The sequence below is a fragment of the Primulina eburnea genome, chromosome 1 (assembly GCF_022965805.1).
Source record: "Primulina eburnea isolate SZY01 chromosome 1, ASM2296580v1, whole genome shotgun sequence".
NCBI lineage: Eukaryota > Viridiplantae > Streptophyta > Magnoliopsida > Lamiales > Gesneriaceae > Primulina > Primulina eburnea.
Genome location: NC_133101.1, coordinates 5,836,484 through 5,852,965, shown reverse-complemented (window position 1 = coordinate 5,852,965; position 16,482 = coordinate 5,836,484). Strand labels below are relative to the sequence as shown.

Below are 16,482 nucleotides of genomic sequence, written 5' to 3'. Positions count from 1 at the left end.
CATAATCTATATTATTGATAAAAATAAATTTGAAATACAAACTTAGAAGAAATTTTGTTTCTTCAATTTTTCCCAAGCTTTCTCGTCTGAGTGGCTGTTTTTTTTCTTCCAACAATAATGATTTACAATCTACACCTAATAACCTTTTGAATTGGGCTTTAAATCTACACATTTAATTACAAATTTAAATTGAGCTTTAAACATATTGGACTTTAAAATTCAATGCACTTTTTTTTTGTGAAGTGGGCTTTAAATATGTATGCCTAGATTTAAAATATAAAAATATCTGCTGGGCTTAAGCCCAGCTTTGCCCATGTTGTCCTACGCCCCTGGTGCTCGCCGGGAGTACGCTGAAGCAGTGTCATGCACAGCCTGCTCGTGCGCATCCTGTGCTTGTGGGCTGCCTATCAGCAATAGGTGACAGACTATATTTATTAAGGTGAGTGGCAAAAACGTTCGTAAAATGTGGGTTGGCATATTTGACTAATAATTCAGAAAGAAGACAGAAGACACGTCTTCACACTGAACAAGGTGCTCTATAAATAGAGATTTCATCTCCTTGTTCTAAAATCATCTCTTCTTCGAGTTTACTTTCATCTTATAACATCTGAGTGCTTAGTTCTATAAAATTTATGAAGTGTTTTGTTCTTATGTATTAAGATAGTGTGTTCTTTTTGAAAACACAATGTGTGAGTTGTACCATAAAATATTATAGTGAAAATCTTTTCATCTTGTCCGTGATTTTTACTCCTAATAATTTTTAGTGGTTTTCACGTAAATCTCGGTATCCAGTTTATTATTTATTTTCATATCTATTATCTCAAATTATCGTACGTAAGACTAACAATACCATGGGTTTGTCAGTTTGTCACCACCTTCAGCGTTCTTGCCGAAGGGTAACAACGTGAAGCTGATGCCCAATGGTCGTGCAAGCGCGATATGGTTTTTTAGAAAAAATAAAAAAAGTTCTCAATTATGTAATTTCAACTTACTGGACAATTTTGGTACATGTGGGATAAAATTGGTACACCATTTCGTTCATAACATAAATTAAATGTATAATATATGATAAATGTGATTATAAAATAGTTTATTTACCCACCAATATTGAGTAGTTTGTGTATGAATATTTGATGGTATACGAAGATTTCATTTCCATCAAGTAAACATCAGTCAAGTCACAATGCAAACCATGTTCGTGCTCCACCAAAGTAGAAACAAGTACATGTTGGTAATTTTATGTATGTACCGAATGAATCGTTTGTGGGAATAGACAATGAAAAATTTATTACATATGAATTATAAATCAATACACATGAACCATATGTCGGATGACTCATATCCTTAACGTCAAATGATACATAATAATTCAAGTTTCAAGGATGTCTCTTCCGTAAAACAAATGAAATATATATCATATGCATTTAAAAATAAAAAGAGAGATTTATCATTTAAACTTTCTGATAACCGTGACTTTCCTCGTCAAATAAACCATTTCTCATCGACACTTCTTCCCACAAAGTTCTTGCAACTTGTGCACAACTCCGTCCATTTCTTCTCTGCTTCTTGCTTTCATCTTATACGCATGTTCTTTAGCCCTTCTCCTCAAATTATCCCCATTTTCCTTGCCTAAAACACATTGTATCGTTCTTGAAATCTCTCTTCTCTGAAGACTCCCATTCTCATCTCTCTTCACCTCCACACCAACACCAAGTTCTACCACAAGCTTAGCATTCATCGGCTGATCGAGATGCATCGGTATGGCTATAATCGGGACCCCGAAATCTATACTTTCAATCAATGAATTCCAACCACAATGGCTCACAAATCCACCTATGCTCGAGGTGTTCAGAATCTTGGCTTGTGGCGCCCATTTTTCAACTATCTTCCCCTTGTCTCCGACCCTTTCAAGAAACCCTTTGGGCAATACCTCTTGTATCTCCATTTCCTCTCCTTTTGGAAATCTTATAACCCATATGAAGTTCGCGTTGCTTAGCTCCAACCCATGAGCTATTTCCTCGATATCTTTCTTGTCCAAGAAATACTCACTCCCAAACGACACGAAAACAGTCGAACGTTCTTCTTTCCTTTCAAGCCATTTTATGACCTCGACCCCCTCATCTCCACTAGTAATCGAATCCTGAATCATCGCACCAACAGGTATGAGTTCCATTTTGATCAGTTCAGACAAATAATCCACATACTTCCCTTCTATTTCTCTAGAAGTGTTCACAAAGATGACCTCTTGACCTCTTCTCCGATCAAGGAGTTCAGCATGATCGGGATCTTTCTCCTCGTTCTTATACGATTCCGCGTTCCTCCTGACCAGGGAGAGCTCAAAATCTGTGAGACGAATCTCCGGATAGGGGTACTCCACCCCCGGATGATTCATAAAATGAGAGAAATACGAGAACATGGTCGCACCAGAAGTGAAAAACGAAGCCGCCGGGATGTTGTGACGAGACGCTACGACTCCCGCCCATGTCAGAATGATATCATAAAGCACCAAGTCCGGCTGCAGATCTTTCAAGAGATCTGAGAGACGGGGTTTCGAAGATTGCAAGGCTTTTCTCAGAGTGTGATGTCGATTGATCGGAAGGCCGTTGGTTGTGTGGCAGTGCGGGGGAAGTTCAGGCGAAGAAGGAAGATGAAGCTCCACTAGGTGGACGTGATTCGAGTATTTTTCTGGGATTTTACCCTTAAACGAATTCAGATTCACGGGAGTTGAACAGAGATATGTCTGAAAATTGTAGTCAGAGAGCTTCTTGGCAAGTTCTAGGAATGGAGAAATATGGCCTTGAGCCAGCCATGGAAGCATGAAAACCTTCGGACTCTCTCTCTCTGTACCCATTCTCATTTCTCGTAACAAACGAATTCTTGAATTCGGTCCTCTATATATATATATATATATATATATATATATATAAAAGTTTTGAAATGGGACACCTGATTTAATGGGATTTGTTCGATATTATATTGGATTTGGTGATCATAATGATGTAAATTAAATTTAATTAATATTTTCTTTTATTACATATTGAGCAGATATTTATTAATTCGAAACTTTAATGTGATATATATTGAAAAAAATCCATAAACCGTATAATTTATAAGCGAAAACGTACCTAAAGTTATATTTTTGGATTTTTCAAATACATCTTGATCTTCTAAATCTACACGTTTTTTCTTTCAAAAAATTCTTTAGTTTTTTCTTCTAAATTATTTTCTTAATGTGAAAGAGAAAAGAGAACGTGATAGAACATGACCTGTGGATCATAATCCATATATATAGATAATGTTTATCATTATTTTTTGATATTTCTGCTTTAGTTTATCATAAAAACAGAAATTACACTCATATCTTTACATATTAAAAGCTCACAATCTATTAGATACATTAAAGTCCAACAACCTGAAACCTTAGTTGATCACTTTTTTTCTTAACTTAATAAACAATCCATAACACATAATTATTCATATATAAGTCTATATAAATAAAATTGATCTAATAATATAAATCACAAATATTAGACACTTTCTATTATTATATTTTGTGTCTGTATTATAGTCACTGTAGGTTGATATTATTGGATGTGACCATATTACACTTGAAAATTGAGAAAATAATACTTTGTTTGCGCCGCGTGGTGAGGCTGAGTAATCTATGTTGACAAATTATTATCTTACGTGTTTTTTTGGGTTTTTCTATTATTAATTTTTCGAAAAAATCAAAACTAATTTGACCGTAAATGCTATGCAAAAAAAAAAAAAAAATGCAAAACGCTATCAGCAGTAATGAATGCCGTAAAATATTTTTACAGCTTCTGCTTATAATAGCAACAGACGTTTATGTAGCAACATCCGCGGCCTCTGGTCGGATCTGTTCCTATTACGGTGGACGCTCACTTCGTCAGTGTCACAGTTTTGCCGGTCTCGTTGCATTCAAGACAAAAACGTGTGTGAGACGATCTTATAGATCGTATTTGTGAGATGAATCTATTATCTGGGTCATCCATGAAAAAATATTACTTTTTAATGTGAATATAGATATGGTCGATCCGTCTCACAGAATATGATCCATGAGATGGTCTCACATGATACCCGCTCTGCATTCAAAGTCGCAATTCTTGGAAAACAGCTTCTTCTTCAGCACGATTCTCGAGTTTAATATGCAGAATTAATGCGTTAAAGTTGTGTCCTTTTACTTTCAAAATCTATAGAACTATGTGAATACCAAGCATTTTTCCTCACAATTTTTAAATCTAATTTTCTTTGCGTTCTGTTCACTTCCAAAATTATGTTATCAATTTGTTTAAATTTTATCTATATCCAATTTTTTTCTTGAAATGATTATTAGTAATGTATTTTGGTGGTTATGTTATTAACGTTAATGGATCAATGGAATATAGTGTTTCTTATAATAGACCGATCGAATTATTATGATCTATTACTTTGATAGAGTTCGTTTAAGTTGTGCATAAAATGTTAGGATCTATCAAATGTAGTTTATTATCAAGTTGCCGACAAAATATTCATTCATAGAAAGATCGTCGTGTTGTGTAGTCATAGACAAATGATCACTTTTAAAATGTGATGATGATGATACAAATCCCAACAAGTCGAGACATATATGTTGTCATTATCTAAGTGTATGTAAAACATCCATTCTAGTCACTAGGTCACCAACAAATGTTATAACCTAAATATTTTGTAACGTGACAATTGCTTCACCACATCTAAAAATTATACATGTGTCTCGCATCCTCATCGTTCAACGATATCATTAATCAAATGATTGTCAAACACTCGAATGTCACATTGTAAAATCTCATATGATTTAAGTATGCAATTAAATGATTGTGTAAATAATCCCAACATATAACATCCAAATCGGATTGTCTCTCAACATATAACATTCGAACCAGATTGTCTGATCGCTTAATTCTTACAATATCATCAATAGTTTATTTCGAAACAGTTGATGAAATATGTGTCGCTAGTAAGTAGAAGACAATGTGAGATTTTGTTCTTTCAATTTTCTCTAATTATAAAATAAATTATCAAAATAATAAGTTTATACAAAATATTTTAACAAAAAGCGAAATAATAAACATAAAATTAAAACCTAAAAAATTATTAAGAATAAATAAAAAATATGCTCAAATATTTATTAATGAACACAAACTTCCAACTTCTTGTTAGCTAAAAATTACAACTTCTGCTGGCAGCTGTATATAGCAGCTGTCACCAACTATACAGCTGCAGCTGGACAAACTATTGGTGGTTTATTTTAATTTTTGTTTTTTTTAAAAAAAATTAAAAAATAATAATAATAATAATAATAATAATAATAATAATAATAATAATAATAATAATAAATCTATGTTTCTCGATGGTTCAGTATTAATTAATTTTGGACAACCTGATACTATTTGAGTACCACACTTTTCTTGCTTTGTTGTAAGAAATGATTTTTTTTATTTAATTAGAATATTTGACATTCATCGACAGGAGATGCGACACATCGATTAAAAAATAATCGATGGAAAATGGGACACTTTGGTTAAAAAAATCTTCGGACATGTGTAATTATTTAGTTTTGGTGAGATAAACAATTGACACATGGCTTCAAAATAAATAAATATTTTTCATAAATAAATTTATATAGAATATGTAAACAATCCAATCATCTATAATATTTATATATTATTATATTATTAAATTTGAGATATTTACAATACAATATCTAATTTTTAGTTTTTTTGTCTGTTTTAATAATTATATATATATTATAAAATGTTAAAAATTTAATATAAATCATTAGCTGATCAGTGGATAGAGTTTTTGTTTCTTATCAAATCGCAAGTTCGATTTTCGGGTCATTTTTCTTCTTTTTTTTCTATTTATTTTTTTAATTTATATATCAAAATAACAGTGCTGTCTTTCATCATTTCTTATAATTACATTTTGATCATCATTTAAATATAAATCAAATGAATTATAAAAAAACATTATACTACATTAGTTTATATTATGTTGTCCGGTTAATTTAAAATTTCTTGTTTAAAAAACAATAAATAAAATGCCTTGTTTCGTTACGATGTAAATTAGGTGTGGCCTAGGAATCCTCGAGCAAACATAAAAAAATATTTAATCTTGAGAGTTAGTTTATGCTGAAGTATGGAGTAACATTTTCCTTCGGTTTTAATACATGTTTTTTTAATGACGACTGAATTAACACTGATATATTTAGTGTATATTGAGTATAACATAATGTTAATCAGATAAATTGAACTGAACAAATCATTTACAATATGTTTAGCCGGTCATCTTGTAAATTCTACATATTTTTATTTTCAATTCAAATGAACAATTCACCGTATCATATTATAAATATATTAAAAATATACACGAAGTAAACTAGTTCCGATATCTAGGGGGGGGAAAGCCAATTCTATATTGCTAAATATTGAGTACACGAAGTATTCGATCCCGATTCAAAGCAGCAAAATAGTTAAATATTTCTTACTTTAATTGACTTGAATTTGATCGTAAGGTTGAAGCATGGTAATACCAAAAGAAAGCATAAACTCGAATTCGAACATGAATTGACCTGAAAATAGAGAACTCAAACTCGAACTCAAAATAACTCGTGTAACATGATTTTTTTTTTTGCAACATTTTTTTAACATAATAATTATACAACACACATAATAATAGGAATAATAATATTTTAATTCAAACATATAATAATAAAATATCTTCAAAAAAATCTTCAATATGACAAAATAATTTTCAATTTTCAAGTGACAAAAAGTCTACGATGACAGCAACTTAAAAAAAGTAACAAAATACTTTTCAATTTTCAAGCAACAAAAAGTCTACAAAGACCACCACCTAAGAAAAGTACAAAAAAGGAGTTATAGGCATAAAAGATGAGTTGGGCTTTTATTTAGTTATAATAGGTTTTGTGTGAGACGATCTCACATATCAGTATTTTATGAGACATATCTCTTATTTGGATCATCCATGAAAAAGTATTACTTTTTATGCTAAGAATATTACTTTTTATTGTGAATATCAGTGAGATTGACCCGTCTCACATATAAAGACTCGTGATACTGTCTTTCAAAAGACATACTTTTAGTTTAAAAACCACAAATGCTAAAACAAAAATTTAAAAGAAGCTGGCATGTGTAACATATATATGCTTTTTAAAAAAAGATGGGTCAAGTGAGTTCGGGTTACTGGTGACCTGATAATTTTTTCAGTTCAACCCCAACTCATATGAAAAAAATAGCGGGCTTGAATTCGAGTCCGACCCATTTTGACCCGAAAATCACAAACCAAAACCTAGTATATTTCGTGTCGGGTCTGCGAGCCGGGTTTGGGTTTAAAAGGAACGAAAAACCCTTATTTTGCTGTGGCGGAAAACACCGAGAGGACTGAACAAAGAAGATGGGTTCGGAGAAGACGACGTCCGCCGCCGAAATGGGCATCGAAGCCTTGCATTATGGGCATCGACGAAGCGGGGCGTGGCCCTGTATTAGGTACTTAAAAATACCTTCGCGCGCGCAACCGCTTTGGAATTTGTCATTCAGTTGTTGATCTCATCATTTTATGGAATTAATCTAATCTGCAGGACCAATGGTGTACGGATGCTTGTACTGTGCAAAATCGTACCAGAAAACTCTCTCCACATTGAATTTGCTGGTTTTTTTCTTTCTAATCCTTTTACCCTGCGACAATTTTTCAATCACCTTATTTTACTTCTTTTGTGAATATTTGTTTTATATGAATGCTTTTCTCTTGAGGTTGTGTCTAAAGTACGGAACTGTCTTGTAAGTTATGGAGAAGTTGGTAATCATTTATGCCATTTATGCCTAGAGTGCCTAAAGGATTTGTTTTTCAATGATTAGTACGCAATGTATAAATTACACGCAAGTGTTTGTTTTATTATTGGATCAGGTGATGGTTGTTGCTTGTTCTCTAGTAGAATGTGCAGATTTATGCTACCGTGTAGGTTATAAGAGAAAAAGATGTTAAAGTAATTGTTATTCTATGTTTTGACATGGGCAAGATAGACAGTTTTCATCCAATTCTCGTCGGGGATCTTCTTTTATTGAATTCTTGTGCCTAATAGCTTGCTGAATCACTTAGGGAGTAGGCTTGGAATCAGCGCACAGGTTTAAGTAGTTACACTATGTTGATCTCATGATCCTAGGAGTAAACATCCTACGTATTGTTTCATGTCGATTGTCGCCTCTTAGAATCCTGATGATTGGCAGTAAGCAGTATCTTTGAATGGCTCATCTAGACCAACTAGACTCGTGTAGAACATAATGGGTGCTGCATGTTTGACAACATAAATTGGAACCATCTTGGTGTTCATTACTCTAGTTGGAGGATAACACCTACGGCGATGCAATAGCTTTTGTATAGCTCGACACTCTTGCTGAGTTAATTACTGGTGTTTGAAACAATCTGTCACTCGACCATATGCAAAAATACAAATGGATTTCTTCTCATCATTATGTTTCTCTGTGATGTTTGTTGTTTCGACCCTCTTGCTGAGTTAATTACCGGTGTTTGAAAAATCGTCACTCGATCATATGCACAAATACAAATGGATTTCTTCTCACCATTTTAGATGTTTCTCTGTGATGTTATGTTTGTTGTTCCCATAATTTATGGGTTTCAATAACTATTAGAGGGAGTATTACAATTTATGTTTATATTTTACTAGCCGTGATTAAAAGTAAGAATCACATGCTTTTATACCACAGTTGTCGAGCAAAGCACTTGCATCATGATTTGGAATACTGGTAGTTTAGTTGCTTTCCTTTCTTTGGTCTTTTGAAGAAAAAACTAAGGTTAGATTTCTATAAACAAATTAGACCCTGATACATTTCCTTTATTTTTTCCCCTTGAAATGCACATTTTTTTATGGTAACTCTCTTCTGACTGATTTACAAAGCTATTTCTTTGATTTGACAATATATGTTACTTTTTCCAATTCAAAATTTCCATTTTGTTTGTCCATGTAGATTCAAAAACTCTAAAGGAAGAGAAGAGGGAAGAATTATTCGAGAATTTGAAGGCTGATGAATCAATTGGATGGGATGCTGATGTCATAGACCCTCGAGAGCTATCTCACAAAATGTTGAAGAAGTTAGCACTGAAAATAATGTTATATTATTACAAGTGAGATATCAGAACTACTCCATGACATAGTTTTGCCTTGATTTTCTGCAGAGAAAAGATAAACCTAAATGAAATATCGCATGATTCTGCAATTGGCCTTATTAACAATGTTTTGAACTTGGGTGTTCTTCTAACTGAGGTAAGTATCTTTTAGTTTTTATAGCTGATTAAGTTCAATTTGAGATGTAGTTGTGTTTGAACGAGATTTGCAGGTTTGAATTTACTGCTCTCTCTTCAGAGATAACATTTCTGGATTGATTTCATAAAATACCATGTTAGATGGTTCAAGTTTGGGCCTCTGGAAACTTATGATAATGAAGCAGAATAATGAGAGCCATGGTAGGAAATACAGTCTAAACCTAGGCATTGTTGTACGATCTAGTCAAATTACACAAATCTTTTTATTATCAAACCATATCTAAGGTTGTGCTAGCCATAGATATTTTGCCTATGTCCTACAAAATTAGTTCAACACAATGTGTTGCACAAGGAGTTCAAGACAAATGCTTACCTCCAAGACTTTTTCCTAAGATTGATTTGACATTGAATTCTATAAAATTGTCCAAAACCCAATGATTTTCACATAAAGGGATTTCAGAACTGATTTTAATCCTATAATATCATATTCAGAGTACCTAGCATTTTGAAGATTCACCATTTAAACTTGCTCACTGCCCTGAAATTTTGCTCGTGTAACAGGTTTATTTGGATACAGTTGGAGATGCGGAAAAGTATAGAGTGAAGCTTTCGGAAATATTTCGAAATATCAAATTCGTTGTTGCAAAGAAAGCTGATAGTCTATATCCAGTTGTAAGCGGCGCAAGTATTGTAGCAAAGGTGGCTCTCTACCTTTTTTGTTTTTATATTAGAAGATTTTCCATTATTTGTGTTTATTTTGTAAAGGGAGGTGCAATTTTATCATACATTATATCAGACCTCTTCTCTTCAAAAGTTGTGACTACTTAACCTTGCAATACATGGTGTCTGACAGACCGTTTTGGCCTATTTATTGCTGTTCAAATAGTATGCCTGATCTCTCTGTTCTCTCTTTCCTGCTGCAATTTGAAGTTAAGTTTACTAGGTTATATTCAGTTACGTAAAGTTTTGCATTTCAGGTCACAAGGGACAGAGCTTTGCGAGATTGGGTGCTAGATGAAACTGCTGAGCACCTGCATAGGAATTTTGGATCTGGGTACCCTGGAGGTTAGTTCTCCTTCAGGTCTTCTCGATTTTTATGATTGGTTTATTCATTTTCAATAATGTTTGAACATATGACTACTTTCCAGATCCAGGGACAAAGGCCTGGCTAGCAGATCATACGCATTCAGTTTTTGGATTCCCAACATTGGTTCGCTTTAGTTGGGGAACATGCACATCATATTCTAAAGATTTTGTTGAAGTCTTGTGGTTAGTCTCTGATCGACCCATGAAAGTAGCCAATAAAAATAATTTCCTTTATCTTTTTCTCTTGGCTCGATAAATGATCAAGGCTGTCTCAGCATTCTACATACTTGACCAAAATTTTAAACATTAGCATATTGTTAAAATCTTCACATATGAGTTGTACGGCAGTTTTGGTTATTTGGTGTCTCTACGTTTGTGTCTGTCACTTTGATGGATAAAGGAAACTTTTATGATCTGGAATCAAAAGGATGCTGTTATCGATATGAAGCAGAGTGCAAAATTTGACAAGTTCTTTCCCATGGCTGTGACAGGGAGTCTGATGCCACTGAACAGGATGGAAATGGAAAAACCGACAAGCGACAAATGAAACTCACCAGCATCGGGCTTTCTTCATCAAAGAGAAAAAGCGAAGAAATTGAATCGAGTGGGAAAAGCAGTTGCAAATTTTTCCAGTCTCGTAAACTCAAGCTGCTTTCTAATTTCTAATAGTAAGTTGCTTCTCGTGCTGATTACAAGCTGTTTCTAAAGCTGATAGACAATTTTTTCATGCATTCTCTACACTGTTCCTCTCCAGGATTTTAACCAAATGAATTATTTGATGAAAGCATCACGTAGTTAACCTGTATTTACATTGAAGGAAGCTTCTGCTGTATCTACAGAATAGTATTTGACCAACAATAATGGCGTAACTGGCACCCTTTTTGGTGGATCGACTTGGTACTTAGCATGCAGATAAAAATGTGAGCCCTGCACCACGAACAACTTCCAGATCAAAAAAGAAATATAATACTTCTCCACAACTCTTTCATTTACGTGGTATTTATGATGAATTAGTGTAGGCTCAACCGTGTGAAGCAATTACCTAAGCTTTATGGCGTGTTGTATTTTAGTCGATCTTACCTCTACCAATTCCTTGTGGAAACCAGAGGAGGGGGATTGTTGGGTTGTTCAAATAGCAATGATGTTCATGGTCTTCTTTATGAGGCTACGTGACATTAATCAAAACGTTATGTGATGTGATGAAGTGTGACCTGTTGTAACGAGTCTCAATTTTTGTGTGCATGTGAGAAAAACGCTATTGATGCCCGGACAATTATTTCATTTGCTTTTAAAGCTACGGATGGAAATCCAATTGTGAAGTTCCTTATATGTGGGTATGGAGACGTAATATCGACACAAGCTTTGGAATATTGGAGCATTCGGTAGCAAATAGTGATTTACATGCTTAAACTTCGTGATTGGGTTGCGCTAGAAATTGAGTAAAATTTTCAATTAGTTATGAATTGAATCAAAATGTCAATTTTTATCCGTTTGCAACCATTTTATACCCAGTTTTATGTTTTCATACCGTGTTTCAGTTTATCTTTCATGGATCCTCTACATCGGCCATCTATACATCATCCCATAATCCCAGTAAGAAAAAGACAAATGGGATGAATAATTCAAGCTTTAAAGCGTTATTGTTCAATGAACCACGTCCAAGTAAAGCAAGCATTAAAACAAGGTCCAATTGCTTAAACTTGTTTCAATGAATGAGAAGTGTCAATTAAGCATGGAGGGATATATGGTACACGGATGACAGGATGCAGATATTCAGAATACATCACACCTTGTCTTAATATTTCAGTACCAACCTTTGGAGAGGTAACATCATTTCTACCTCACTATTAAACGAAATAAGTCTAATTTTCAGTTATCAAACACTTGACTTCTCTTCAGAAGTTGTGTCGTTGATTTTGATTACCGTCTGTTGGCTAATTTGCCTTCGCTGGATAGTGTATCCAACGCTCATCTTCTGATGCGTTGTTACCATTCATCTTCTTTCCCATTTGTTGGTTTATATGTTTATTTAATTAAAGAGGATAGCACAAGGATATGGGCAAGATTAATATATCGATTTTGACGAGGCATCTTATCATACAAGACAAATAGGTTATCCTAACGAGACTTAAATGCAAAAGGAACTATCTACAAAAACGTTTGCCTCGTGCAGCATACAAGTCCATTCAAAACCTATTTCCATGAGCATTGTTTGAAACAAATACATATATTTATTAGGTTTTATCTATTTTCATCATTTCAATCACTCACAAGGTAAACAATCAGAAAAAAACTATTCATCACGGACAACAAGCTACATCAATGATCAGATATCACACAAGCTAATCACAAGAAGGCTTGGACAAAGTCCACGTAAATGTCAAGTTTCGACCTCAAGAATGATGAATGGCCAAGATCATTCAAAACAGATGTAACATGCTGTAGAGACCAGATATCCTTTGCCATTTCATGTTTTATCTCATATCCACGTATAAATATTTAGCATCCATGAAACAAATTGTTGTTTTGCTTGTTATGGCTAGTAGAAAGACAAGATGCAGTTAGACAAACACAGGGGCTATCCGATTGAAAGTGCTGAGAGAAACTGCATGATAGAGTCTAAATATCTGAAGATAAACTTCATCAAATAAATCCAATATATACTTTACAACCTATTAAATGACAATAAAATAAATAGTCATTAGTCTGTAAATGCAAATAATTCTTATTGCTTGCATTTTATTTCGATTTCAAGATTCCTAAATGAAAGTGCCTTGATCTTTGGAAGCCTGCCAATAACGGGGCATCGTATCAAAGCCCAATACACACCATTAGTGTGTATTATCACAACAGACATAAATGATGAGAAAATTCATCATGGAAAAGAGAAAAAACAATTCTCTAGCCTGGATGATCAACATATGTTTATTCATTTGGTGTTCCATTACATCTCCATCTAGGATCTAAGTTCTAACTCCACATTCCATCAACCATCAATTATCAAACATCTGAATTGGAACGGACCACCACAATACCTCACAGAATTCCTATTCAATTTCTATCAGCCAATCAAACTCTTGCAATAAAAGAAACTAATACAACAAATCGAGCACTAAAACAAGAAATCATCAAACACCATGCCATGAATAAAAAGTTGCTTATTTCAGAAAATTACAAGCAGGGAGAAAAGCATGTAAATCAAGAAACAAGCATACGTAATGAGGCCTCTGTGTTCATCCCCGCAATTGGCCAGCTCTACCACCAATCGCGTGCAGACCCGTGTGGCCCAGATCACGAACACCCCGGTGATCACCATGATCAACACTCCACCCTGCGGCAGAAAAAGAGTAACAGCAGACAGAATCACTATAGGTAGCATACAGTATCCAATCACGCTGAGACATGTGTACATGTCAAGATTCCCGTTTTTCCCCTCGAGCATATTGAAAACGACGTATAGAAACATCGAAGCCATTGTCACCCATCCAAGGATGATCCCGAAATGAAGTTTCCCAGCGAGGAGCTGGAAGAGTCCGAACGCCATCAGAAAGAGGAAAGGTCCCGATAGATCTGCGTCTTCGTGGAGATTGTGGTTGATTTTGAAAGGATTGATGATGGCGAGGGTCTTCTGGTAAATCTGCTTGGTGTTTATACCTAGTTCTTCGAGGAGCGGCGGCTCGTCCTCGAAGGAAGTCCCGGATGATCCAATATTGGAGGGGAAGTGGGGAGCGGCGGAGAAAGAGGTGGAAGCGGCGGCGGAATTGACGTCGAATGAGATGAAGGGGAGGTTGGGGTTCGAAGATCGAGGCGGTTGGAAAGGGGTGGTAGGGACGCGGCGCTTCTGGACTACGGCGGCGGCGGTGGTGCCGCCAGGATTCCCGCCGGAGGGGAAAACCACCGGTGGCACGTTGAATTCCCTCGACATTAGTGGTGAGATCTGGTTAGGGTTTTTTTCCCTAATATAATATATCTCCTGAATTTGTGTATTGCTTGAATATTGTGAATGCTTAGGAACGACGGCATTGGGGACTATATATAGTGTAATTAACTTTATTTAATATTAAATAATCAAATTTATCAAATTCCAATTATTATTATTATTATTATTATAATGTGCATAATCTATATGTTTATTAATCAATTTGTTTTTTTGTAACCGTGGGTTTTTATATTACATAGTCAAATTATACAAAACTACACGAGTCTTTGTTTAAAAAATAATAAGATTTTAAAATTAGGTTATAGTTACAATTATTTTCTCGTTCGAATTAATATTGTTTTTATAGGTCTCGACTTGAACCAGTTCGCTAAATTAATAATTTAGACAAATTAATAAGATAATAATGCTCTAAAGTTGAAACATAATTTTTTGAAGTCATTGTTTGATCCTAACGACAATCGAGGAAGGTGCTAGTCGAGGCTTACCTGAAATCCGCGTGGGAGGTAGTGAAAACTCTGTGTGAGTCGCTTCAGGAGGACACGAGTGACATGGCTAAGTTGAGACAGACGGTCGACGCGGCCAAGGAATCGATCAGAAGATATTTGAACGATTGGAGGGGGCAAAACATAGTATCCAATGATGAGGTTTATATGTGGATCCATGCATGTTTGGTTCAAGTTGGAGTATAATAATTGTCTTTAATGAGTAAATCAACCGAAACATGGTATTTGAGCTGCTGTATGATTTAAAATATTTGAGTTGTACTATTAGAATCACCTATAATTTTTAGTAAAGTGACAAAACTCGATCATAATAATTTACATTGAAGTCAATGCCACATATTTGATTCTCATTGCAAGGAGTAGAATTATTGTAATGAAATCGAAACGTGTTGTTTGAGATGTTGTATGATTTAAAATATTTGAATTATATTATACTATTACAACAGTCCACAAATTATAATTTTGTAAAACGACAAACGCTCTTGTGATGATTTGGTGTTTGACCGTGTTGCAGGAATCGTATGTGATGATCGAGAAAGCCATAAGGTCTCCGTCCAAACTTGTATTGGAAGGCTGGGCCTGTGCGCTTCCGGAGGATGCGAGGGCTGATATATTGAGCAACTTGTCAACAATTTGTGTGAGCTTCCAGTTCCATATGAATATAAAGGGAGGGACCCTAATCGTAGAGCAACAAGAGTGATATGTCAGCAGAATATTATATAAATAATATTTATCAAAAAATTTATTTGATCATTTCTCCACTAATTCGATGCACCTCCGTCGCATCAAGTAAAACGAATCAATACCCATTCGAATTTGCTTCACTCAACGGTGAACGTCGTGGCCAAAAATGGGATTTTGAGGTTTGTAAGTTACAGGGTGGAGAAATTGAGGCGTGAAGGATTTAAAATTTTGAAATTATATTGAAAGGGGAATGGGGCAGGACAAAGTTGAGAGGGGCGTGTGCCCCCTTGACTCCGCCCTCCCGCCGTCGCACCACACTATGAAGAATATAACGAGATAGATAAACCATCAAGATGATAAAATAAAATAAAATCAATTAAATTTGATCACATTTCATTATTTATGGATTCCATTTTTAAAATTCTTCTCAGGTCTAAAAAACTAGTAGATCTTGTTAGATGGTTTCACAAATCTTTATCTGTGAGACATGTCAAACTTATCGATATTCACAATAAAAGTAATACTCTTAGCATAAAAAGTAATACTTTTTCATGGATGACCCAAATAAGAGATCTGTCTCACAAAATACGAACCGTGAGACCATCTCACACAAGTTTTTGTGAAAATAAAGAGATTTAAAACTTTTGAATTTTTAATCTCGTTATTTGAAATATTTATAAATTTCAATAAAATCCTATCTTATTCCATATAGAATTTTGTTTATATATATATGAGATAAAACTATAATTTATATGTGCCCATCTTACTGACCCTGAGAAGCATGAGACAACTAATGAAAAAAATACTATAAATAAATAATAATTCTTCCTCCTTAATCTTTTCTCCATACTCTGAAAATTTCGCCTATTTAACTTAACCCGTTGGTATTGCATGAGACAACTAATTTTTGGATTTTCTTTTTCTACT

The 16,482-nt window shown here is 34.4% G+C and overlaps 3 protein-coding genes across 5 annotated transcripts; 1 reads left to right on the top strand and 2 right to left on the bottom strand.

Annotated features, from left to right (window-relative positions):
• Positions 1-1,265: 1,265 nt before the first annotated feature.
• Positions 1,266-2,895, bottom strand: LOC140824122 (beta-D-glucosyl crocetin beta-1,6-glucosyltransferase-like). The gene has a single exon (XM_073185725.1). The coding sequence runs from the start codon at positions 2,855-2,857 to the stop codon at positions 1,499-1,501; it is 1,359 nt and encodes a 452-aa protein (XP_073041826.1). The 5' UTR covers positions 2,858-2,895; the 3' UTR covers positions 1,266-1,498.
• Positions 2,896-7,373: 4,478 nt separating this feature from the next.
• Positions 7,374-13,584, top strand: LOC140824107 (ribonuclease H2 subunit A). Of its 3 annotated transcripts, XM_073185715.1 has the most exons (9): positions 7,374-7,550; positions 7,643-7,709; positions 9,043-9,171; positions 9,256-9,343; positions 9,904-10,041; positions 10,320-10,407; positions 10,491-10,611; positions 10,920-11,096; positions 11,268-13,584. In XM_073185715.1, the coding sequence occupies exons 1-8, from the start codon at positions 7,514-7,516 to the stop codon at positions 11,092-11,094; spliced, it is 843 nt and encodes a 280-aa protein (XP_073041816.1). In that variant the 5' UTR covers positions 7,374-7,513; the 3' UTR covers positions 11,095-11,096; positions 11,268-13,584. The 3 variants fall into 3 exon arrangements, with proteins under 3 accessions (XP_073041816.1, XP_073041810.1, XP_073041808.1); XM_073185709.1 differs by lacking the exons at positions 7,374-7,550; positions 7,643-7,709 and adding an exon at positions 7,877-8,287 and having other exon boundaries at positions 9,048-9,171; positions 11,246-13,584; XM_073185707.1 differs by lacking the exons at positions 7,374-7,550; positions 7,643-7,709 and adding an exon at positions 7,879-8,287 and having other exon boundaries at positions 9,048-9,171.
• Positions 13,340-14,441, bottom strand: LOC140824116 (uncharacterized). Its single transcript, XM_073185720.1, has one exon. The coding sequence runs from the start codon at positions 14,351-14,353 to the stop codon at positions 13,592-13,594; it is 762 nt and encodes a 253-aa protein (XP_073041821.1). The 5' UTR covers positions 14,354-14,441; the 3' UTR covers positions 13,340-13,591.
• Between the last annotated feature and the right edge of the window lie 2,041 nt (positions 14,442-16,482).

Excerpts from the sequence above, each read along its gene's own strand:
- LOC140824107 (XM_073185715.1), top strand. The coding sequence starts at position 7,514 with ATGGGCATCGACGAAGCGGGGCGTGGCCCTGTATTAG. Across the intron at positions 7,710-9,042 it reads ACTCTCTCCACATTGAATTT|TGTAGATTCAAAAACTCTAA; the intron begins GCTGGTTTTTTT and ends TTTGTTTGTCCA. Across the intron at positions 9,344-9,903 it reads TGGGTGTTCTTCTAACTGAG|GTTTATTTGGATACAGTTGG; the intron begins GTAAGTATCTTT and ends CTCGTGTAACAG.
- LOC140824122 (XM_073185725.1), bottom strand. The coding sequence starts at position 2,857 with ATGAGAATGGGTACAGAGAGAGAGAGTCCGAAGGTTTTCATGCTTCCA.
- LOC140824116 (XM_073185720.1), bottom strand. The coding sequence starts at position 14,353 with ATGTCGAGGGAATTCAACGTGCCACCGGTGGTTTTCCCCTCCGGCGGG.